Source organism: Nicotiana sylvestris, chromosome 1, assembly GCF_000393655.2.
Source record: "Nicotiana sylvestris chromosome 1, ASM39365v2, whole genome shotgun sequence".
NCBI lineage: Eukaryota > Viridiplantae > Streptophyta > Magnoliopsida > Solanales > Solanaceae > Nicotiana > Nicotiana sylvestris.
The window spans coordinates 115,292,099-115,308,715 of NC_091057.1; the positions used below are offsets into that span (position 1 = coordinate 115,292,099).

Below are 16,617 nucleotides of genomic sequence, written 5' to 3' on the forward strand. Positions count from 1 at the left end.
ACAAAATTGAGAAGATTATTCAAAGTTAAAACACATGAAACACTATAAAATTTTAAAATAATACATAATTAAGTGCCAGATGTGTAAGAAATAAATGATAGATTTTAATAACTTTCTCAATTATTATTAAATATTACTATTTCCGCAACGCATAAAAAAATTCTCGACAATAATTGGTTTAAACTCGCGTCTATTCATCCATTTGCACTTTAAAAGCAATTATCACTTTTATTCAATATGGAGTAAATTTAAATTGCCGAGATTAAACAAATACGGTTTCCGAGGAAACAACTCAACAACCAAGTGTGTGTATAATGCGACACTGACTAATTTAGTTCTTCGTTAAATTCAAGCATCCAAGAGGATATTTCAACATTACTAGAGGAGACATTTGAATATTAGAGACGACACTATTTTACTTTTTTATTTAACTCCAATTTCAAAGGAATAGCTCAGCGGTCAAGAAGAGTCGTATATACAAGCACGATAGAGACGCTTTTTCACTTAATTCAATCCATTTTTGCTAGTCATTTTTTCACAATGAAAGACAGTGATTATGTGCTGGTGAGTTTGATTATTCCCAAATCTCATTTTGTCATTTTATTTTCCTTTTTTGCCCCTTGGATTTTGCACCTATAAATGATAGTTCAATCTAGCAAATGTTACTGTGCTTTATGGCTAGATATACCAACTCAGGTCAGCCATTCTTTTTGTGGTTTCTTTTCCGCTTTTTCTTGGTTCTGAATTATGGACCATCTCCAAAAAAAAAAAAAATGGAAGATGGCTAACAAGATTAACATATGATTGTTTTCTTTTTCTTTTTTTCTTCAAATATGATTTTGAAACCATCTTTCTTTTTTTTTTTTTTTTTTGGTTTCTTTTATCTGTCAATTGCATTAGAACATAACATATATCTGGTTCATCTTGGTTTAGTAAATGTTTGGTCCCACTTTTTGCCTCCTTGCTTTTGTAGTAGAATTGAAATTGATTTCTTTATTAATGTTCAATTAATTCTAGTTTTGATTTGAAAGCAACACGTATCAATGTTTTAGTGTGTTATTGAGTTGCCAAAATTTTATGCGAGTATATGCTCGATCTAAGTTTGATACACAAAGCAGAACGATGATTGCAAAAAAACAAATTTTCTCATTTTTAAATCCATAATCTATACGAGGAAATTATTTTTTTTATTTTTTCCACATAAAAACCCCCCAAAGTATTTTTTTCACATTTAAATAATTCGTAAAAATAATTTCATTCATGATGTGTATATATCTTAAGCTCAAAATCTGCTTTACTTACGATTCATTTCAATACTTTAATTTGTTTTCCAGCTATGAACCCATTAATATTGAGGGGATTAAGATTTTACTTTGTGCGAGCATTTAATTGTTAAATTTAAATTACTCATTAATATTGCCTTTTGTATTTCACAGTATATGTTCAATTTGCATCCATCACAAAAGAAAAACAAAAAGGATACGAGCAAGAAGATGATTCAGAAACAAAGATCTGAAGTACAGAATGACGGAAAAACGGGAAAGGACCAAGCTGGCTCTTCCAAGGAGACATTACCTGAAAAACAAAAACAAAAGGGTAATTTATACATTTTACAACTTTTTTAAAAGTAATTTAAAAGACTTACAGTTAATTTGTATTATTCCTTCTCATTAATTTGGTTATGCATGATTTTAGGCAATGATTTTGAGAGCAACATAGTTCTAGGTGAAAGTAGTTTGGCAGATAATTCTAATCGTGCCCTTAGAGACAACAACGTTGATAGTAATTCAAAACTTCTGATGAAATATGGGAAAGGTGCAGATTGCGAGGTACAACAAGTAATACCAGAAAGTACAATATTACATTCCAATAATATCATTGACCTCAACAAGGTAATTCATATCTTATGTTTATTTATTTATGTCAACACCGTAGTAGAATTTAATTTTTTAATTCACTTATATACTTTAATTTAATTTTTTTAACCACTAATCCATACCAAAGGTAAATATATAAATTCTTCTCCTGTCGCATTTTTTCTCAAGAAAACAATAAGCTCAAGTATCTTTTCAATAATATTTTAGAATTGGTTTTGTGTGATATATGATATTATCCAAAACTTATTTACTTTCTAATACAGAGCTTAACATAACTAATTGGACGTTTTTCATTATAGTACATCGACTTGAACCTATTAATGGGAATATTTTACTTTGTTTTTCAACTATGAACCTTTTAATATGGAGGAAGATTTTACTTTCTGCAAGCATGAATGTTTGATTTTCCATAATTCATTTATTATTCTCTTTATATAACATAATATATTTTCCTATCTCTAGTCACCTAGCGAAAATAAAGAGGAACACTATAAGGATGTGATTCAGAATGAAAGACCTCCGGAACAAAATGGAAGCAAAAATGAAAAGGAGCATGAGGGCTCTTTCGAGGCGGAACTACCTGAAAAACAACAACAGGAAGACATCAACGGTATTAAGGAATCTTACATCTCACTATTGACTTATATTGTTAAGTTTTCTAAATATTTAGATGTATCAAACCCTCTCATTTGGTTATAAAATATTTTCAGGTGAATTTGATTTCAACATCGTCACAAGTGATGATAGTCTTCCAGATAATTCTTATCATACTTTAAAGGATAAAGACATCGATGGTGACTCGAAACTTCCAATAAGGGATGAAAAGGATCAAGACTACCATCGTTTGAAACAAGGAATACCAAGAAGTATAAAATTTCGTTCAATTATTGACATATACAAGGTGACTCAAACCATTCCTTCTATCTATTGACGAACCACAACTAAGATTGTTTGAACTTTTGATCACTAGTATGACTGTATGAGATCATGTAATATTTTGGACTTATTTCCATATGCGTTTGCAAGTTTGACCTAGACAGACTACACTGAAAAAGGGTTTTAGTTCATCAATCTTATATAAATTAAGGTAGAAAAAATATTTAATGTAGAGTAATTTTGCTAATTAAAGACTAGCCGATGTATTTTCTACAAGTTTCTAATATTGTTTAACAATTGTTTATTCCTTCTTTCCTTTTAGTATTTCTTTGTGAAATTTGGTGCATTGTACACGATTATTGAAAGTATTTACTTTTTTCTTTTTGCCTTAGAAATTTGACTGTATAAAAGTTTGTTAACTTACTTTAATTAGCTTATCAAATATCCTTGCATTTTCAGTGTTCGAATAGGCTCTCATCACCTGAAGAGGAATACAATTGGAATCGTCTAAGTATTTCAAAGAACCAGAAAGCTGAAGTACACAATAAAGACAAAATGGGAAAGGACCAAGCTGGCTCTTCCAAGGAGACACTACCTGAGGAACAGAAACAAAAAACCATTCACGGTAATTTATTAATTCTACATCTTACAATTGACTTCTATTAGTAGTATATTTTAGGGAATCCTACATTTTAAATCAACGATTATATAATTTGACTCGAATACAATACATAAGTTTGTACTCACTTTGAGTGGATAATTGAAATCGGGCAGACACTATAATGCAGTTCTAATCCACATTTTCAAACTTATATGATTCATTTCATATGTATTATTTCCTCTGATTTGATTATGTATGATTTTCAGGTGATTTTGATAGCCCGACGGATAATTCTAACCGTACCACAATAGACAATAACGATGATAATAGGCACAAACTTTCAACCAAAGACAAAATAGATCAAAACAACCAAATTAATCAGAGCATATCTAAAAGTACGATGTTTGATTCTCTTATTAATCTCTGCGAGGTAATTGATCACAACTTATGTCTATTTATGTTACATTATAATGTTTTTTTCTTCCAATTTGAACTTATTAATATTGATGGAAGATTTTACTAATTTCTTCCAAGTGTGAACTTATTAATATTGAGGGAAGATTTACTAATTTCTACTAAGTTTGAACTTATTAATATTGGGAGAAAATTTTACTAATTTCTGCTAACATGAATCTTTCATTGAGCATGCTCTATATATTCCAAATTATACTTCCTATCTTCAATCATTTATTAAAAGACGAAGAGGATTTACAGGCAATACAAAACGAGAGACTAGAAGAACACAACGGAAGCAAAACAAGAAAGGGCCAACGAGATTCTTTCGAGGAGGAACTACTTGACCAACAACAACAACAAGAAGAAGACATCAACGGTACCTAAATAATTTTATATTTGACAATTGGCTTATATTAGTTTTTCGAAACCCTGGACCTAAGCACATGGTGGAGTATCTTTATATCATTCTCTCTTATCTGGTTTCATATTATTTTCATTTTAGGTGATCAGTTTGAGGTCAACAGAGTCACATGTGAAGATAGACTCTCCGATGATCTTGATTATAACGTCAATAGTGGCTCGAAACTTTTGACAAGAGATGAAAAAGATAAAAAATACTATATCAAGCAAGGAATTCCGAGGAGTATAAAATTCCGTTCCATGACTAACCTTTACAAGGTGATTCATACCTTAAGTCTATTTTTGGAGCTTTGTACACGATGTATACTAGAATATATTTGCTTTTTTCTTAGCTAAGAAATTTCAGAAAATAAATAAATTGTTAAACTAATTATTAATCTCATCAAGTTTCCTTATATTCTACAGTGTACTAATAGGCTCTCACTAGTTGAAGATGAATATAATTGGAGTCTACCAATTGGAGAAAACCCAAATACGAGTATTTTCTCGACCAAAGAAGATTCAACTATCAAAACCAACAAAAAGAATGCTAGTTGTAAGAGAAAATTGAGAGACAATCAAAAAAGCGACGGAGAAAAGGATGTTACGACTTGTTCCGCGTCCAAGATTGTAAATATGTAAGTCTATTTGGTAATACCATAAAATCATTTCCCATACGAAGTGTATTAATTCCGGTAAAATTTTTTTTTACAAAACTATTTTAGTTCTCTAGATCATTAATTTTCCAGTTTGGACGACCATAAAAGTAGATGAAATATGTAATGTATAGTAATGTATAGAGGCGAGAGTTATTTCTGTTTGATATAAGTAATTTTAAGTTATATAATAGTAAAATATTTCAGTGTTAATTTACATGTTTAATTATTACTTGATATTCAGAAAATCTGCCGACGATGGTAAGAGAGTAGGAAACACTATCCGCAGTCACAAATGAAGAAATGGAAGCTGCAGATGAAAACCACAACAATTTATTAGAAGTCACATTTGGCATGAAAATTTAACTTTTGCATAATCAAATTATAAAAATGAACTTTCAATTTTAATCATTTCTTAAAATATTGAATTGTATTCAATTCATTTTAAATTTTAGACTTAGGTAACCTTATATACTTTGCCGGGGATTCTACCCCCAAGAAGGGAATGGAAATCTTTAGTGAAGAAGTGAGAATTTTGTTCAAAGAAGACAATTCAATATTGCTTGTTCAGTTGTTCTTTATTTGATTACGTCCCTTCACGAAGGTTTATTTTCAAAATTAGTCTTTTTAGAACGGTCTGATCTTTCCCGAGGAATAAAAATTATTTATCTTAATATTTATACCAAGTTAATATATACAAATTAAATCTCTATTCATCACAAACAGATTCATCAAAAATCCACACCCCAAGTATTAGTCAAGATTCGATCGAGGAGAGGTAAATGCCTTGGTATGAGGATATTCAGCTCCACCTATAAGATTAAGGCTGACTCTATCTATACGAAAGTTGAGATGTATACGGTTAGGAGTGGCAAAACTAATCCAAAATCATTTGACCTGTCTAAACCGTCCAAGTTTTAAATAGGTTGGACTATAACGATTTTGAAAATGGGCTGTTTTGGGCTAGCCCAAGTTAACCCATAAAAAATTATCAGCCCAATTGGACCTATGATGATGCCCAACCTTGACCCATGAAAATGTTCAATCATAGAGTTCTACCTTGACCCATGTGCTAGAACTTGTTTGGCTGGTTAATTGAAAAATATTTTCTTTATGAATTCGTTTGTCTCCAATAAGAGAAAAATATTTTTCCTGTCAAGAGAATGGAAAATATGTTTCAAAACTTTTTTTCAACCTTCCAAAACTAATTGTTGTTAGTATTGTAAGATGAAGAACTATCAAATAAAATTTTAAATCTACATTGAGGAAAGAAATCATTTTGCATGAATGGACATTTATTCCAAAACATAAGATATTTTTTTTTTATATATGCGTGTTTAAAAGTTGAGAATATTGCAATGATTTAAGTCAATTTGGGTGGGTTGGGTTACAACCCATTATTTAGTCCATCTTGACCCAGCCTATTTTAATCCAAATGAACTTTGGGCAGAGCTATGCATTGACCCATTTAATGAGTCAGCTCATCTTGATCAGCCCAAATAGAGCCCAAACATCTCATTTGACACCCCTATTACGTCCATCATATACAAAAATATTTGGCTTCTAAATATCAAAATACCAAATATAAGCTACTTTTTAAAAAAAAATGGTATGACATTATACTTCAAAGTTCAAAGTGAAACCAAAAAATAAAAGCTTCCTATAGCTTTGACGAAGAAATTAAAATAAAAAGGGAAGCACTTCACTGTTGAGAAGAATTTGAAAAATTATAATGCTTTCTTTATCCAAACAATTTGGTGCCGCATATATAATTAGAAAGCGACGAATTCCATCCATGTTCATAAACCATGATTAATCTCATAATTAATCACATGAACACACAAGACATAGAAACAGAATACCCAAACACACCATTTGAAGAGCACGAAGAATCCTTAGTATACGACCATGATCATCTGGAGTTTTGTAGGAGGATGCCCATGTTGTTCCTTAAAAGAAGCAATATTATTGCTTCTTCCTGTTGGGCTATTATCATCAACATTGGAAGTTGAAGGAGTTAATTAATAATAATAATAATAATAATAATAATAATAATAATAATAATAATAATAATAATGTGGGTGCTGATGCTGTGCTAATAATATTTAGTCTTTTTGATAGGAGTAATTTTCTGGTACTAGTGGAATTAGGGAAAAGTAATACTTCCTCCATCTCAATTTAGATGACACACTTTTCTTTTTAGTCCATTTAAAAAAGAATGACACATTTCTATAATTGGAAATAATTCAATTTTAAAATTTTCATTTTACCCACTTTATAACCACACAAATATCATGAGTCCCACAAAGCTTTTATTCCTTAAGCTTTTAAGATCATAAGTTTTAAAAGTCTCCTTCTTTTCTCTTAAACTTCGTGCCGAATTAAACTACATCATCTATATTAAAACTAAGGGAGTACTAGTATTATGAACAATTGAACATGAGTAGAAAAGAGGGAACGAACTAGTGTAGCCATAAAACTTTCATATAGAGACAATAGGCTTCCTTTCCCTTATTAAAGCAGTTGGCTATACCGGTAATGTATAAAGTTTGAGTTATTTTACCGTTCCTGTCAATAGTATTTATAGAGACAATTGGCTTCCTTTCCCTTATAGGGCTTTTTTTTTTGTTTTTGTGTAGGATTAGAACTTCCGGTTTATTTCCTTTTCTTTTCGTTTTCGGATTCAATTCTGTTAAACTATACTTAAAGTCTTTACACTATAACTGCAATATTTTATTTTCCAGAAATAGAAAATTACACCATAAATTTGGAGATTTGTATGCGAACTATTAGATTTTTTTTTTTTTTTTTTTTTTTGCGCGTAGGAATTTTGACAAAATAAGAAATTGTTAAAAATTTTGAATTAGCTAATCAAGATTTCTTTCATTCCATAGTGTACCAATAGGTTCTCATCACGAATATAATTGCAATTGTCCTGCTGGAAAAAATTCAAATATGAATATTACGACCAAAGAAAATTCAAGCATGAGAACCAACAAAATTGATGTTGGTTGTAAGAGAAAATGGAGAAAAAAGCATAAAGACAAGGATGTTCTGACTTCTTCCACTTTCAAGATTGCAAAATTGTAAGTATAGCGGGTAAATGTAAAATGCTTTCCATGAAACATACATTGGAAAAACTATTTTAGTGTCACGACCCAAAATCCCTCCGAAGGAGTCAGTGATGGTACCTAATCTCTAAATTAGGTAAGCCTAGCATTAAAAGAAATTACATTGATATTCACTAACTTTAAATTAAATAACTCTGAACAATTACAATTCCCCAAAACTGGTGGTACAAGTCATAAGCCTTTCTAAGAGTAGTTATACAAAATAAATACGTCACGGTTCCAGAACAAAAAGGAGCCAATGAAAATAAGTACAAACGAAGGTGACTCCGAGGCCTGCGAGCGTAGTAACAGGTTTACCTTGAGTCTCCACCGCAACGATTCGCACAACTACTACTGATCAAATACCTGAATTTGTACACAAAAAATATACAGAAGTGTAGTTTGAGCACACCACAACGATGTCCACTAAGTATCAAGACTAACCTCGGTGGAGTAGTGACGAGGGACAATTAAGACACCTACTGGTCTAATAAAGTGAACATGATATAGTAATAACCTGACAAGGTAAAGGCAACAAAACAATACCGATAACAGGGAGAAATCAAACTACAAATAGCAGAGACAATAAAAGGGAACACGAATGGTAACGCAAGATAGCCAAGTAAATTAACACCAACATAGCTAGGACACAGACAAGTAAAATGTACACAAATAAGGAAGGAGATGTTAACTCAATTAATCACATCCATTTTGATGCACAATTCCAACCATATCAAAACTCGATGTCTCATATCATAATCTCAATTTCCAAACCTTTAGCACACACGGTATCTTATGCCCACATATTTCTACCTCACTTTTCACAATGTCATTATCATGCTACTCAATACATACGGACGATAACCAATATAATTAAAATATTCCAAAAGTCTCATTTATATAAAATAAAGTAGATTACAGCTTCTAAACCAATTAGAAAATCAACAAGAAAAGATGAAGTTATTTTTAGAAATTACGTGAATAAAGAAAATACTCTTTTCAAATAAAATCCAATATCGAATGAAGTATTACCTTTAATATAGGATTTAATAAATTAAAACTTAATAGAAATTTCTTTTTAAGTAAGATTCAGTATCTTCGGGTTAAGGAAATTTAATTGAGAAACTAATTGAAATAAAACATATCATTCATAGGAATTTGAATTATTGAAAGGTGTATATATACACAACGAATTCAAATTTAAATGTTATATATAGCAGCGTAGTACTATTTTCTTTATTTTAAATCACAATATTACTAATAACTTAACATGACAGGAGAAATGATTCAACGTAGTAAATTTACTTTAAAAATTAATTCACCAGAATAATAATTTCAGGGAAGGAACTCGAGGAACAACGACAAGTCAGCAACTCAATGCCAATAACCCGATCCTCACAACTCAGTGTAACTCAAAATACAAACTGTCAAGTCTTAAATAAATGAACTAGGGTCTTCTCAGAAATTAGCTATAACCAAATCCTAAATGAAATGTAAAACAACCAAATAACTTGTACAATCAAGGGGAATACATAAGCATATTTATATTGATGCGGCAAACATCCCGATTCCACCAATCCTCCCTTATTCCTCAGTAACACTTACTATAAAAGTAAATAGTATATATTTGTTATGGCGTGCAAACCAATCCTCCTTTATTCCTCCTTAACAATTACAATGAGAGTAAATAGTATTTATATATCACCATATCAGTAACAACACAATCATTCACACTTATTACTCCTTGTTGCAGCGTGCAACCCAATCCCACCAGTCCACCCTTATTACTCCTCAATATGTATCACCCTTATTCCTCTTGTTGCGGCGTGCAACCTGATCTCACCTGTCCACCCTTATTACTCCTTGTTGCGGCGTGCAACCCGATCCCACTAGACAACATCAATTCTCCCTTATTCCTCCTCAACATATCAACAACCAGACATATTTTAAAATCAACAACAATAACAATTTAACAACCCAATCACAAGAATTTCCACCACCAAGAGTATGAGTACATGACAACAAGAGAATCACGAAAAAACCAAGAAGCACAACAACCTTTACAAAAATAACAAGACATATAAGGCACGTGATAACTACACTGACAACCACAACAATTTGGACACATAGCATATATGCACGGGGTCATAGAGGAATTGGCAATTAAGAAATAACAAATCGATAATGAGGGCAATCACTTCAATTAAGGCAAATAAGGGCCAAGTAACAAGTAAGAGTTAGAGGAAAACTAACAACGTCGTATGGAACATATAGAGATAAATCAAGCAATTAGGAAACTGAATCGTATCGGAATACTTCCCACTTAATGATCATAAGGACCTAAGAATCCTAAGGGCAAATTTTCCTCAAATAAGTCCGAGCACACACTCGTCACCTCGCGTGCACGGATTGCAATTAACATAGAAGACTCAAATCCTAAGGGGAAGTCTCCTACACAAGATTAGGCAAGATACTTACCTCAATCCGGTCAATTCAATACTCAATTTAGCTTTTCATTTACCAATTCATCAACGCTCGACTCAATCTAGCCAAAAATGACTTAAATACATCAAACAATGCAAGAGAAAATAATTTCAATTAACAAAGCTATAATTCTTATACAATTTGCAAAAAGTAAAAAAAAAAGTCAACTCCTCAGGCCCGCACCTTGAAACCCAACAAAATTTTTAAAACCGAATACCCATTCTGATACGAGTTCACCCATACAAAAATTATCCAATTTCGATACCATTTGGTCCTTCAAATCCTCATTTTACACTTTTGAAAGATTTCACAATTTTTCTCAAATTTTCCTTTGGATTCTCATTAATTTGATGCTAAATCTATGATATAATCACAAAATATAGTATGAAAATCTTCTCTCAAAATCGCACACTCTCGGACTTAGGGTTCAAAATATGAAAAATGAAGCAAAAATTCGGAATACCTAGCTTTTAGTAGGCTATAGATGTCGCATTTGCGACACTGGATTTGCAAATGCGAACTCGCAAAAGCGAAGAAAACTTCGCAAATTGGAAGCCTGGACTTATCCTGCTAAGGTCGCATTTGTGACAGAAACATCGCAAATGCGAAGGTCGGCATTTGCAAATGCGGCTGCCTCAACGCAAATGCGAAAAATGCCCAGTCGCCCAAGCATCGCAAATGCGATGGTTCTTCACAAATGCGATGGCCGCATTTCGACCAGAACATCACAGATGCGAAGAAACCAGACCAGAAAATTCAAAATTCATGCGAGCTATTCCAAAACCACTCCGAAACATACCGAGCCATCGTGGCTCCAAATCAAGCACCCACACAAGTCTGAATACATAACACAAACTCGCTTGCGCGATCAAAACACCAAAATAACCTCTAGAACCACAAATCGGATGCCAAAACACATGAAAATCACTATGAACTTCAAGAACTTCTAGAATTGCAACCAAGCGTCCGAACCATATTAAATCAACTCCAAAGGACACCAAATTTTGTAGGCAAGTCCCAAATGACATAACGGAGTTGTTCTAACTTTTGAAATCGCATTCCGACTTAGATAACACAAAAGTCAACTATGGGTCAAACCTCTCCATTTTCCAAGCTTTAACCTTTTCAACTTTCGCCGAAATGCCTCAAATTACCCTACGGGCCTCCAAATCCAAATTCAAAGACACTCCTAAGTCCAAAATTACCATATGAAGCTACTAACATCATCCAAAATTCATTCCGGAGCCGTTTACTCAAAAGTCAAATTCCAGTCAAATTCTCACCGCTTAAGCTTCCAAAACTAGATTCGTTCTTTCGATTCGACTCTGATTCATCCATAAACAGAATCCAACCATGCACGCAAACCCCCAAACCAACCATAAATTCATAATAAGTCATTTAAAGCCATTAATTATCTAAAATCACATAATTCGGTGTCACCAGTCATGAGCAACTACAAACTCGTCTAGAAAAAAAAAAGGACGACATAGTCCGAAAATAAACTACTAAGACAATCTAAATAAGATAGAAAGGAGAAGCATTGGGCTGCGAATGCCAAGCAACTACCTAGTCAACTCTAGAGACCTGCTGGAAGACTGATCAGCACTCGCTATAGCGTCCCGAGACTCCTAGATCTTCACTCAAGGTGTCGGGAGTAATGTGAGTACGCCAACTTAGTAAGTAATAAAAGTAAAAGCAACTGAGCAGTAACAAAACATGTAATTTCACGTCATTACACTACAACAAACAGTATATGTCCAGAACAATACGGGAAATCAATAAAACTCGTAAAAACAACCCAGTTCAGTAAAACCTTTTAAAAATATCTTTCAATAGTTTCAAACGAGTAATGAAAATAATGAGTAAGAAAGATAGAAACGTAAATAGCCCCTCAGGCAAAACATGTACCACAACCACCCCTCGGGCAAAATATCAACAAAACTAGCCCCGTGGGATACAACACAATCATTCGTAATCAGTCCCTGGGGCAAAAAATGAAACAACAACAGCCCCTCAGGTAATATCACATCTCTCACACTGGGTACCCGCACTCACTGGGGATGTTCAGACTCCGGAGGGGCTCCTACAACCCAAACGCTATAACAAGCCATCTAGTGGCATCACAATTCAGGCTCGCAGCCTCTTATATATCACAATCAGCACACATGCTATGGTGCGTAGCTGATTCCATGATATCCTCACAGTACAGGCCCTCAACCTCACTCAGTCAGAAGTCTCTCAAGCCCTTCGGGCAACAGTAAACATGATGCTAACCCAAAATATCATTTAAAATATCAAAACAGAGTAAATACGACTAAGTTATGAAAACAATAATACAACATGACTGAGTACAAATATGAAGTCAAAATAGTGAGGAATAGTAGTAAAAAGCCCCTAAGGGTCCAAAATAGTTTGCACGAGGCTCAAGTATGGCATTCAGCCTGAAACATGGTAATACTTTCCAAATCCCAATGATATCAAACAGTTTTCAATTAAATACGCTACTTAATAGTCGTACGGGACGAACCAAGTCACAATCCCCAACGGTGCACGACCCCACGCTTGTCATCTAGCATGTGCGTTAGCTCAAGGTAGCACAACGATATGAAATCTAGGGTTTCATACCCTCAGGAAAATATTTACAATCATTACTTACCTCAATCCGGCCCAAACTCTAGTCCGCAATGCCTTTGCCTCTCGACTCGGCCTCCGATCGCTCCAAATCTAACTAAAAACAGTACCATACTATTAATACACGCTAAAGGAACAAAGCCCAAGCAAAAATAACCAATTTACATAAAAAATCCCGAAATTGTCCAAACTCGACCTCGAGCCCACATCTCGGATGTTGATAAAAATCACATCACTAGAATCCTCATCCTCCCACGAGTCTATACACACCAAGAACATCAAAATCGGACCCCAAATGACCCCTCAAATCCCAAATGGAAACTCTCCAATACCAATCCCTAATTCGCCAATTTTAACCCTTAATTTCCATTAATTTTTAAGCCTAATCAGTAAAATAGTGCCATAGGATCGATTATTGGGTTCAAGAATCTTACCTCCAAGAGTTATCCCTTGAATCCCTCTTCAAATCCTCTCAAAAGAGCTCTCAAGACGACTCAAAAATGGTGGAACAAGCTGAAATTCGTGAAGGCAAGTTTATATAGCTTCTGGCCAAGGGATTACGCACCTGCGGCCTCAAACACGCACCTGTGGTCCAAGGGGTCACCCCTACGAAAGTCACTTATTCGACCAAAACCGCATCTGCGGTCAAATACCCGCACCGGTGCCATCGCAGGTGCACTTAGCTCTCCACATCTGCGGCTCCTGCCCTTCACATCCTTGGTTGCATCTGCGGCCCTTTCTACGCTTCTGTGGGCCCGCACCTGCATTCCCCAATTCGAAGGTGCGGTTATGACAGGAACAGTAGCTGAAGCTGCCCAAACTCACTTCCAATCTTTCCGAAATCATCCCAAGGCCCCCGGGACCTCAACCAAAAATACAAATAAGACACATACCACTATTCAAACTTGTACCAATCCTCGGAACACTCAAACAATGCCGGAAAACCAAATTCCCCTCGGATTCAAGCCTAAGAATTTCAAAACTTCCAAATTTCTTTTTCGATCAAAAAGTTTATCAAACCTCGTCCGAATGACCTGAAATTTTGCACACACGTCCCAAATGACACAACGAACCTACTCCAATTTCAGGAATTCCATTCCGATCCCTATACCAAAATCTTCACTACCAACTAGAGAACGCCAAAATTCCACTTTCGCCAATTCAAGCCTAAATCTACCCCGGACCTCCAAAATACATGATCAAGCTCTTAAGTCCTAAATCACCTCACGAGGAACCATAAAATCCAAGTTCCAAGATCATTTACTTACAAGTCAACATCCGGTTGACTTTTCCAGCTAGAAGGCCAACTTAAGAGACTAAGTGTCTCATTTCTCTACATAACCACTCCAAACCCATACTAACCAACACGAGGCGATGAAATACAGTTTAACAACATATAAAGAAGCAGAAATGGAGAAACGGAGCGGTAACTCATAAAGCGGTCGGCCGGGTCGTTACATCCTCCCCCTCTTAAACAAACGTTTGTCCTCGAACTAGTCAAGAAACATACCTGAAGCCCCAAATTGGTGAGGATATCTTCTCCGCATCTCCCACTCAGTCTCCCAGGTAGCCTCCTCCACGGGTCGACCGCTTCACTGCATTTTCATTGAAGCTATATTCTTTGATCCCAACTTTCAAACCTGACACTCCAAAATAGCCACTGGCTCCACATCATAAGTCAAATCACCATCTAACGGAACTATGCTGAAATCCAAAACATGAGACAGATCGTCAATTTACTTTTTGGAGCATAGAAATATGAAATATCGGATGCACACTCGACAAGCTGGGTGGCAAAGCAAGCTCATAAGCCACCTCCCCAATACTCCGAAGCACCTCAAAAGGCCCAATGAACCAATGGCTCAATTTACCTTTCTTCCCAAATCTCATAACACCCTTCATGGGTGAAACCTTCAATAGAACCTTCTCCGCAACCATGTAGGACATGTCACGAACCTTTATGTCAGTATAACTCTTTTGTCTCGACTGCGCTGTATGAAGCCGCTCCTGAATCACCTTTACCTTGTCCAAAGCATCCTGCACCAAGTATGTACCCAAGATCCTAGCATCACCCGGCTCAAACCAACCAACTGGAGATCTACATTGTCTCCCATACAAAGCCTCATATGGAGCCATCTGAATACTCGACTGATAACTGTTGTTGTAAGCAAACTCCGCGAGCGGTAGAAACTGATCCCATGAACTGCCGAAATCAGTGACACAAGTGCTCAACATGTCCTCCAATATCTGAATAGTGTGCTCGGACTACCCGTCCGTATGAGGGTGAAAATTTGTGCTCAACTCAACCTGAGTACCCAACTCTCTCTACACGGCTTTACAAAACTGCAAAGTAAACTGAGTACCTCTATCTGAAATGATGGAAACTGGGACACCATGCAAACGATCAATCTCTCAAATATAGATCTCCGCCAACCGATATGAAGAATAGGTAGTACACACAGGAATAAAGTATGTGGACTTGGTCAGCCGATCCATAATCACCCAAATAGCATCGAACTTCTTCAAAGTCTGTGGGAGTCCAACTACGAAATTCATGGTGATCTGCTCCCACTTCCATTCTGGAATATCTATTTGCTGAAGTAAGCCACCCGGTCTCTAATGCTCACATTTCACCTGCTGACAATTGAGACACCGAGCTACAAATCCCACAATATCCTTCTTCATTATCCTCCACCAATAATGCTTTCTCAGATCCTTATACATCTTTGCGGTACCCGAATGAATAGAATACCGTGAGCTATAGGCCTCCTCGAGAATCAACTCCCGAAGCCCATCTACATTGGGCACACATATCCGGCCCTGCATCCTTAATACCCCATCGTCACCAATAGTCACATCTCTAGCATCATCGTGCTGAAATATGTCCTTAAGGACAAGCAAATGAGGATCATCATACTGGCGCTCTCTGATGCGATCTAACAAGGAAGACCAAGAAACCACACAAGCTAAGACCCGACTGGCTCTGAAATATCCAACCTCACAAACTAATTGGCCAAGGATTGAACATCATCTGCAAGAGGTCTCTCCCCAACATGAATAAATGCAAGGCTACCCATACTCACCGCCTTCCTACTTAAAGCACCACCACTACATTGGTCTTCCCCGGATGGTACAGGATAGTAATATAATAGTCCTTTAGAAGCTCCAACCATCTCCGCTGCCTCAAATTGAGATCCTTCTTCTTTAACAAGTGAAAGAGGCTACAATGATCAGTAAACACCTCACAAGACACACCATACAAATAATGCCTCCAAATCTTCAACGCGTGAACAATGTCAGCCAACTCTAGATCATGAACAGGGTAGTTCTTCTCATGGGGCTTCAACTGACGAGAAGCATAAGCAATAATTCTACCCTCCTGCATTAACACACACCCAATACCCACTCTTGAAGCATCACAATACACTGTATATGAACCTGAAGCTGATGGCAAAACTAACACTGGAGCTGTAGTCAAGGCACTCTTGAGCTTCTAAAAGCTCGTTTCACACTCATCCGACCACCTG

At 35.4% G+C, this 16,617-nt stretch overlaps 2 protein-coding genes across 2 annotated transcripts; one reads left to right on the forward strand and one right to left on the reverse strand.

The window, feature by feature from the left end:
• Positions 1-639: 639 nt before the first annotated feature.
• Positions 640-5,164, forward strand: LOC104243392 (uncharacterized). Its single transcript, XM_070152055.1, has 10 exons — positions 640-696; positions 1,437-1,596; positions 1,696-1,829; positions 2,340-2,487; positions 2,588-2,778; positions 3,213-3,378; positions 4,052-4,186; positions 4,313-4,488; positions 4,636-4,847; positions 5,110-5,164. The coding sequence occupies exons 1-10, from the start codon at positions 640-642 to the stop codon at positions 5,162-5,164; spliced, it is 1,434 nt and encodes a 477-aa protein (XP_070008156.1).
• Positions 5,165-14,789: 9,625 nt separating this feature from the next.
• Positions 14,790-15,325, reverse strand: LOC138873591 (uncharacterized). Its single transcript, XM_070152063.1, has 2 exons — positions 14,962-15,325; positions 14,790-14,794 (listed from the first exon to the last, which is right to left on the reverse strand). The coding sequence occupies exons 1-2, from the start codon at positions 15,323-15,325 to the stop codon at positions 14,790-14,792; spliced, it is 369 nt and encodes a 122-aa protein (XP_070008164.1).
• Positions 15,326-16,617: the final 1,292 nt, after the last annotated feature.

Excerpts from the sequence above, each read along its gene's own strand:
- LOC138873591 (XM_070152063.1), bottom strand. The coding sequence starts at position 15,325 with ATGTTGAGCACTTGTGTCACTGATTTCGGCAGTTCATGGGATCAGTTT.
- LOC104243392 (XM_070152055.1), top strand. The coding sequence starts at position 640 with ATGATAGTTCAATCTAGCAAATGTTACTGTGCTTTATGGCTAGATATA. Across the intron at positions 2,488-2,587 it reads ACAACAGGAAGACATCAACG|GTGAATTTGATTTCAACATC; the intron begins GTATTAAGGAAT and ends AAATATTTTCAG. Across the intron at positions 4,489-4,635 it reads CCATGACTAACCTTTACAAG|TGTACTAATAGGCTCTCACT; the intron begins GTGATTCATACC and ends TATATTCTACAG.